General features: G+C 31.4%; 1 protein-coding gene across 1 annotated transcript in view; it reads right to left on the reverse strand.

Moving 5' to 3' along the window:
• LOC113820698 (xanthine dehydrogenase/oxidase-like) overlaps nucleotides 1-10,000 on the reverse strand; it is a 53,311-nt gene that overhangs the window by 33,891 nt on the left and 9,420 nt on the right. Inside the window, exons 3-4 of the mRNA XM_070127398.1 lie at nucleotides 8,715-8,811; nucleotides 7,399-7,634 (exon numbers count right to left, since the gene is read on the reverse strand). Coding sequence (XP_069983499.1) covers nucleotides 7,399-7,634; nucleotides 8,715-8,811 — 333 coding nt within the window. The remainder of the gene's footprint in view (nucleotides 1-7,398; nucleotides 7,635-8,714; nucleotides 8,812-10,000) is intronic.

Consider the following 10,000-nt stretch of genomic DNA (forward strand, 5'->3'; position numbering starts at 1 on the left):
AATGAATAATAGATAAATAGATAAAAAAATATGAATAAAGATAAATAGATAGAATATTAATGAATAATAGATAAATAGATTGCTTTATCAATAGATAGAAATTTATAAATAGATAGAAAATTAATGAATAATAGAAAAATAGATAAAAAATAATGAATAATAGATAAATAGATAGAAAATTATTGAATAATAGATCAATAGAAAAATCATGAATAATAGATAAATGGATAGATTTATTAACAGATAGAAATTTATAAATAGATAGAAAATTAATGAATAATAGATGAATAGATTTATTAATAGATGGAAATTTATGAATACATAGAAAATTAATGGATAATAGATAAATAGATATAAAATTAATGAATGATAGATAAATAGATAGAAAATTAATGAATAATAGATAAATAGAAAATTAATGAATGATAGATGAATAGAAAATTAATGAATAATAGATAAATAGATAGATTTATTAATGGATAGAAATTTATAAATAGATAGAAAATTAATGAATAATAGATAAATAGATACAAAATTAATGAATAATAGATAAATAGATACACAATTAATGAATAATAGATAGAAAATTAATGAATAATAGATAAATAGATATATTTATTAATAGATAGAAATTTATAAATAGATAGAAAATTAATGAATGATAGATAAATAGATAAAAAAATTAATGAATAGTAGATAAATAGATAGAATATTGATGAATAATAGATAAATAGATAGCTTTATTAAGAGATAGAAATTTATAAATAGATAGAAAATTAATGAATAATAGATAAATAGAAAATCAATGAATGATAGATAAATAGAAAATTAATGAATAATAGATAAATTGATAGAATATTAATGAATAATAGATAAATAGATAGAAATTTATAAATAGAAAATTAATTAATGATAGATAAATAGATAAAAAAATAATGAATAATAGATAAATAGATAGAATATTAATGAATAATAGATAAATATATAGCTTTATTAATAGATAGAAATTTATAAATAGGAAATTTATGAATAATAGATAAATAGATAAAAGAATAATGAATAATAGATAAATAGAAAATTAATGAATAATAGATAAATAGATAGATTTATTAAGAGAAATTTATAAATAGATAGAAAATTAATGAATAATAGATAAATAAATAGAAAATTAATAAATAATAGATAAGTAGAAAATTAATGAATAACAGATAAATAGATAGATTTATTAATAGATAGAAATTTATAAATAGATAGAAAATTAATGAATAATAGATAAATAGATAGAAAATTAATGAATAATAGATAAATAGATAGATTTATTAATAGATAGAAATTTATGAATACATAGAAACTTCATGAATAATAGATAAATAGATAGAAAATTAATGAATAACAGATAAATAGAAAATTAATGAATAATAGATAAATAGATTTATTAATAGATAGAAAATTAATGATTGATAGATAATAGATAAATAAATTAATGAATAATAGATAAATAGATAGCTTTATTAACAGATAGAAATTTATAAATAGATAGAAAATTAATGAATAATAGATAAATAGATAGAGAATTAATTAATAATAGATAAATAGAAAATTAATGAATAATAGGTAAATAGAAAATTAATGAAAAATAGATAAATAGATAGATTTATTAATAGATAGAAATCTATAATTAGATAGAAAATTAATGAATGATAGATAAATAGATAGAATATTAATGAATAATAGATAAATAGATAGCTTTATTAATAGATATAAATTTATAAATAGATAGAAAATTTATGAATAATAGAATAGATAGAAAATTAATGAATAATAGATAAATAGATAGAAAATTAATGAATAATAGATAAATAGGTAGATTTATTAATAGAGAGAAATTTATGAATACATAGGAAATTAATGAGAAGTAAAATAGATATATTTATTAATAGATAGAAATTTATAAATAGATAGAAAATTAATAAATAATAGATAAATAGATAGATAAATAAAAAACAAAGATGTAGATAAAGAGATTATAAAAATAAAGATAAATAAAGTAATAAGTAATAGATAAATAGATATATTTATTAATAGATAGAAATGTATACATAAATAGAACATTGATAAATAATTGATAAGTAGATATATACAATAATAGATAGAAATTTATTTATTAATTGAAAATTCATAAATAATAGATAAATAGATATATCTAATGATAGATAGAATTTTATAAATAGAAAATTAAAAAACAATAGATAAATAGATAGATAAATAAAAAACAATGAAGATAAAGAGATTATAAAAATAAAGATAAATAAAAAAAGAAGAAAACTGACAAATAAGAAAAATCAATATAAAAATAAAAATAAAGCGATAATAGAAATAAAGACAAATAAAAAAAAATGCAACAAAGAAAAAGATAAATAAATAACAAATACATAGATAAATAAATGAAAAAAATGAAGATGAAATGATAAATTAATGAATAGATAGATTAATAAACAAATAGATGAATATAAAATGAATAGATACCTGAATATTTAGATAAGTATTTAATATTCAATTTAACTATTTAATAAATGAAAACTATTTAATTTGCCTATCTAATATATGAAAACTATTTAATCAACTATTCAGTAAATGAAAAGTATTTAATTTAAGTATTTGATATAGGAAAACTATTTAATTTAACTATTTAATAAATGAAAACTATTTAATTTAACTATTTAATAAATGAAAAAAACATAGATAAATACATAGACAAGGAAGGAATAAAGAAGAAAATTATAGAAAGTGGAATAAAGACACGAAGAAATAAACGAAAAAAACACAAGATAAATAAATTATCAAATAAATTAGTAAATAGATAGAAATAAAATACATAAATAAATGTAGAGATAATGAATCAATGAATATATAAATAGAGAGATAAAGAAATAAATAACAAAAATAAAAAAATAAAGCAATATTAGAAATAATGATAAGTAAAAAAAAATAAAAAATTATAAATAACAAATACATAGATAAATAAATTTAAAAAGTATGAATAAACAAAAAAAAACTATAAATGGATAACGAAAGATGAAAATATGTAAATAAAAACAAAAATAAGAAAATAAAAAACGTAAATGAATAATAAATTTATAAGCAAACAAAAAAGATTAAAAAAAATCAACAGACAACAAAGATAAGAACAGAGAGATAAACACAAATTTATAAACAAAAAAACAAAAAAATCAACAGACAACAAAGGTGAGAACAGAGAGATAAACACAGATATATAAATAAACAAAAAAAAATCAATAGATAAGAAAGATAAGAAGTGAGATAAACACAGATTTACAAAATAAACAAAAAAGATAAAAATCAACAGACAACAAAGATAAGAACAAAGAGATAAACGTAGATTAATAAAAAAATAAATAAAATAAACAAAAAAAGATAAAATTCAATAGACAACAAAGATAAGAACAGAGAGATAAACACAAATTTATAAATAAACAAAACTAAATAAAACACATCAACAAATAAAGATAAGAACAGAGAGATAAACACAAATTTATAAACAAACAAAAAAAGACAAGAAATCATTAGACAACAAAGATAAGAACAGAGATAAACACAAATTCATAGACAAACAAAAAAGACAAAAAATCAACAGACACCAAAGATAAGAACAGAGAAATAAACACAAATTCTTAAACAAACAAAAAAAGACAAAAAATTCAACAGACACCAAAGATAAGAACAGAGAGATAAACATAAATTTATAAACAAACAAAACAAACATAAAAGATAAGAACAGAGAGATAAACTCAGATTAATAAAATAAACAAAAAAGCTAAAAATTAAACAGACACCAAAGATAAGAACAGAGAGATAAACGCAGATTAAGAAAATAAACAAAAAACGCCAAGGGGATACGAGACTAAAAGCAGGTGCGGCGACACCAGAGCCTCTCGCGTGAGTCTTCCCGCCACCGCCGACCGCAGACAGTCAGTCATCTTGTCTTGCGCTGTCGGACCTCTCTGAGTCTTACGTTGGGGATAGGAGGGAGAAAAATGGGGGAGGGAGGGGGAGATGGAGGGAGGAGGGAGAAAAATGAGGGAGGGAGGGGGAGAGGGAAAGGGAGAGGGGGAAGGGAGAAAAATGGGGGAGCGAGAGAGGGAGAGGAGAGAAAGAAATAATGTGGGAGGGAGAGAGGGAGAGGGAGGGTAAATGGGAGGGAGGGTAAAGGGGAGGGAGGAGGGAGAGGGTGGGTACAAGGGGAGGGAGGGTAAAGGGAAGGGAGGGAGAGGGAGAGGGAAAAGGGGAGGGAGGGAGGGAGGGAAGGAGAAGGGTGGGAGGGGGAGAGGGAGAAAAATGGGGGAGGTAGAGAGAGAGGGAGAGGGAGAGGAAATGGGAGGGAGGGGGAAGGGAGAGGGAGAGGGAGGGAGGGTAAAAGGGGGGGGAGGGAGAGGGAGGAGGAAGGAGGGAGGGAGAGAAAATGGGGGAGATAGAGAGGGAGAGGGGGAGGGAGTAAAGGGGAGGGAGGGGAGGGAGGGAGAAGGGGAAAGGAGGGAGGGAGGAGGGAGGGAGGAGGGAAGAGAGGAAGGGTGGGAGGGGGAGAGGGAGGAGGGAGGGAGGAGGGAGAGAAAATGTGGGAGAAGGGGAGAGGGAGAGGGAGAGGGAAAAGGAGGGAGTAAGGGTGGGAGAGGAGGGAGGAGGAGAAAGCGGAAGGGAGGAGGGGGTGGGAGGGTAAAAGTGAGAGGGAGGAGTGGTTGGGAGTGAGAATTTGGTGGAGGGAGGGGGAAGGGAGGTGTAGAGGGTGGGTGGGAGGAGGGTGTGAAATGGGGGAGAGGGAAGTGGGAGGTGGGAGGGTAAAAGGGGTGGAAAGGGAGGGTAAAAAGGGGTGGGAGGGAGGTGGAGAGTAAATGGTGGAGGGAGAGGGAATGTGTGGGTGTGTGTGATAAGAAAGAAAGAGAGAGAGAGAGAGTGAGTGAGAGAGAGAGAGAGAGAGAGAGAGTGTGAGAGAGAGTGTGAGTTGAGAGAGAGAGAGAGAGTGTGGGGGGGGGAGTAGGATCATGGGATGAAGGGAAGGTAGATGGAGTATAAACAGAGGAGGGAGAGGGAGAAAAATAGAAGAGTAAGGGTGAGTGATTGGTTGTGGGATGTAGTTGGGGGAAGTGAGGAGAAGAAGAAAGAGAGAGATAGGGAAGAAAAAAGATAGACAGCTAGACAGATAGAAACGGAGATATAGAGGCAGACAGACGAACAGACAGGCAGACAGAGAGAGAGAGAGAGAGAGAGAGAGAGAGAGAGAGAGAGAGAGAGAGAGAGAGAGAGAGAGAAAGTGAGAGTGAGAGAGAGAGAATTTTACGATATCTTTCTCTTTCTAATTTCTCATTTTGCTAATATTATCTTCAGCGTTTCTCAACACGAATACAATCTTTCCACACAGATTTTTTCTCTCTTTTTTTCTTTTTTTTTGTTAACAATTATCAACGACATGAGACCCCATTGTCGAAAGGATGAAATAAATCCTCTTTCACATCCAAATCCCCGTACCACGAACACCAAAGCCATTATTATCAAAGGAAAAATAAATAGTCATTGCTCACACAGCCGTTCGGATCAATGGAAAATTGCATACACACATTCGGACAGGTCGCGTGAGGTAAGCATCTTACAATATATTTTTTTTTACTTACACTTAATGCATTTATCCTAGTCATGCGCAGGTGGATATCCATGTTAGTATACAATTGCTATTTTTTACCTTACGAAACTAGTCTTTGAGCTTTTGAATGGTACTTGTATATGACTAATACTTCGATGGTCAGTGCGCTGTAGACGAAAAGTAATTTTCTTTTTTAGAAAATGTTCTGTTTGCATGACTTTCTCACTGAGTAAAGGATTTCAGTCTGTTGTGTATGTTTAGGATTAATTACCACGTTTAATATATAAAGAGAACAGTGACCAGTATAAATATTATACGTTCATAGAGTAATAGATCGTGAGGCAGGAAGCAAGTTTAGTATTATGAGTATGTATCACTATCTACGGGTTATATTATCGGTGCTACCCCTTAATGACTAAAGCAATGTAGTCACTTACATATATATATGTATATATATATATATATATATATATATATATATATATATATATATATATATATATATATATATATATATATATATATATATATATATATATATATATATATATATAGATAGATAGATAGATAGATAGATAGATAGATAGATAAATAGATAGATAGATAGATAGATAGCCGGAAGTGAATATCATCTATAAGTGAATATCATCTACTAATTCATTTTATAGATTTACTACGAAAGTGATTCATTTCAGTTGAAGGCGCGTCATGTCCCGGCAGGAGGAAGAGGCCTACAGGAGTCCCCCAGAGGGAATTCCCCGCTCCGTCGAGAAAGGGTTAATAACATATATTTCCAAATCCGGACCCATGAAGCTGTTCTACCTGACTAATCCCCGGATTTATTATATTCAGAAAGGGAAAGAAAGAGCACTTGTTTGAACAAAAAGGACGACTTTCTTTCCCTGATTTCGACAACAGAAAAATGGCCACTTTCTGAAATACAGATGAAAAAGACTACAAATTCCACCCCCTTATTATTATTATTATTCAAATACAGAAAAGCATTACATTGCTGACGAAGATATAATCGAAACCGGTCAAATGCATCTCTTTGTATTGTCAAGATATTCATTCTCATTCATACCTTTTCTACATTACATTGCAAGTATCTTACAAGAATAGTTTTCGTTAAAGGGAAAAGTATTGAGATACAGATAAACATTACCATGCAATTTGTCTTAAAACATTTTTTTTTAGCTAAAGATACAAACAAACATCAGAATAAATCCCTTGTAATATAACTATGTTACATTTAGCCAAAGAAGAAATTATGTAGATAGCAAATATTAAGAAGTTCGTAATCAATGAATTGGCTTTTTCAAGAACAAACAAACACAAAAATAAATCTTGCACTCTCACTAAACCCTCCGCTAAGGAAACATTGATTCAAACAACGACAAAGATTAGCACAAAAATTGCATCTTTCATCGAATTTCGCCAAAAATACAAATTTTGCGATGCAGAAGAGAGAGGAAGAGAGAAAATGCAGAAGAAAGAAGAATAAATCGGGTACTTCAGAAAGACAAATGAATCAGAAACAGAAGAAAGAAAAATAAATCAGAAACAGAAGAAAAATAAAACAGAAACAGAAGAAAGGCGAAAAAATCAAACAGAAGAAAGACAATAAATCAGAAACAGAAGAAAGACAAAGAAATCATAAACAGAAGAAAGACAACAAATCAGAAACAGAAAAAAAACGAATAAAACCAGAAACAAAACAAAAAAAGCAGAACCCCGCCACCCACCTGCCAGGTGCTGCTCCAACTGATGCCACTCGGGCCTCGGGGTGTTCCTCAGGAGGGCGTACATGGCCATGACCATCCCGGGGGTGCAGAAGCCACACTGAGACCCGTGGGCGCGGGATATCCTCTCCTGCACAGGGTGGAGTCCGCCCCTGAGGCTCCCGACGCCCTCAACGGTGGTCACGGCCAGCCCATGCACGGCCGCCACGAGGGTCAGGCAGGCGTTCGCGGAGTAGTGCCTGGGGTGTGGTGGTAACAGTGACGAGGGGGGTGGTCGAACACATACATACACACGCACATACGCACAGACGCGCACATACACACATATACACATACACACGCACACATACACACGCACATACGCACACACGCATACACGTATACACATACACACAGATAGGTGCTCAAGGAGTAGTGCCTGGGATGTGTTGATAATAGTGACGAGGGGGGTGGTCGAATACACATACACACACATACACACACACGTACACGCACATGCACTCATATACGCATATATACACACACACGCACGCACACGTACACAAAAGACAGGCGTTCACGGAGTAGTGCCTGGGATGTGTTGGTAACAGTGACGAGGGGGATGGTCGAATACACATACACACACATACACACACACGTACACGCACATGCAATCATATACGCACACATACAGACACATATACACACGCATACACACACGCGCACATACACATATACACACACAGGCAGGCGTTCATGGAGTAGTGCTTGTGATGTGTTGGTAATAGTGACGAGGGGGATGATCGAACACACATACACACATACGCACACATACACACACATACACATACACACACACATACACACATACACACATACACACACACATGCACACATACACACGCACACGCACACATACACACAGACAGGTGCTCAAGGAGTAGTGCCTGTGATGTGATGATAATATGGACAAGGGGGATGGTCGAATACATACACACATACGCACACATACACACAAACACATATACGCACACATACATGCATACACACACATAGACACATACACGCGCACATACACACATACACACACAGACAGGTGTTCACGGAGTAGTACCTGTGCTGTGTTGATAATAGTGACAAGGGGATGGTCGAATACATATACACATACGCACACGCCCATACGCACACACACATACACAAACACACACACACACGCACACATACACACGCACACACACACACAAACACACAAACACACAACCCCCCCCCCCACACACACACACACAACGCATTTATCTACATAATTATGTGTATTTCTAGAGCTGCGGACGCAAACTTACTTGATAGTGCCCTGTTCGGGGTCAAAGCGCGACAACATGACCGTACAGGCCCCACAGCCTCCCTCACCGCACCCAAGTTTGGTCCCGGTGAGCAACACTGAAGATTTATTTAAGGAAAATATTTGTGCTTATTCAAAATAAAGGAATATATTTACAACACTAAATACTTATTTAAGGAAAATATTTGCGCTTATTCATTCATAATAAAGGAATATATTTACAACACTGAAGATTTATTTAAGGAAAATATTTGGGCTTATTCATAATAAAGGAATATTTTTACAACACTGAATATTTATTTAAGGAAAATATTTGGGCTTATTCATAATAAAGGAATATATTTACAACACTGAAGATTTATTTAAGGAAAATATTTGGGCTTATTCATAATAAAGGAATATTTTTACAACACTGAATATTTATTTAAGGAAAATATTTGCGCTTATTCATAATAAAGGAATATATTTACAACACTGAAGATTTATTTAAGGAAAATATTTATGCTTATTCATAAAAAAGGAATATATTTACGAGGGAAAGTGTAAGGGCAAATATTAGGATTAATGAAAACCATTTAAGGAAACGATTTTGTTTAAGGAAAATATTTGCGCTTATACATTAAAAAGGAATATAATTACGAGGGAAAGTATAAGGGAAAATATTAGGGTTAATGCGCTTATACAAAAAAGATTAATGTATTTACGAGAGAAAAATATTAGGGAAATTTAGGAAAACATTTGCGCTTATATAAAAAAAGAGAACATATTCACGAGGGAAAGTATAAGGGAAAGTATTAGGGTTATTGTTGAAACCATTTAGGAAACATGATCTTATTTAAGAAAACATTTGCGTTTATACATAAAAAGAGGAATATATTTACGAGGGAAAGTATAAGAGAAATTAAGGAAAACATTTGCACTTATACCAAAAAAAGGGAATATATTTACGAGGGAAAGTGTAAGGGAAAATATTAGGGTTATTGCGCTTATAAAAAAAACATGAATATATTTACAATGGAAAGTATAAGGGAAATTAAGGAAAATATTTGCGCTTGTACAAAAAATATATATATTTATAAGGGAAAGTATAAGGGAAAATATTAGGGTTAATGCGCTTATACAAAAAAAGGATTTATTTACGAGGAAAGTACAAGGGAAATTAAGGAAAATATTTGCACTTATACCAAAAAAGGGAATATAATTACCAGGGAAAATATTAGGGTTACTGATGAGACCATTTAGGAAACATGATCTTATTTAAGAAAACATTTGCATTTATACATAAAA

This window comes from Penaeus vannamei, chromosome 11 (assembly GCF_042767895.1).
Source record: "Penaeus vannamei isolate JL-2024 chromosome 11, ASM4276789v1, whole genome shotgun sequence".
Lineage (NCBI taxonomy): Eukaryota > Metazoa > Arthropoda > Malacostraca > Decapoda > Penaeidae > Penaeus > Penaeus vannamei.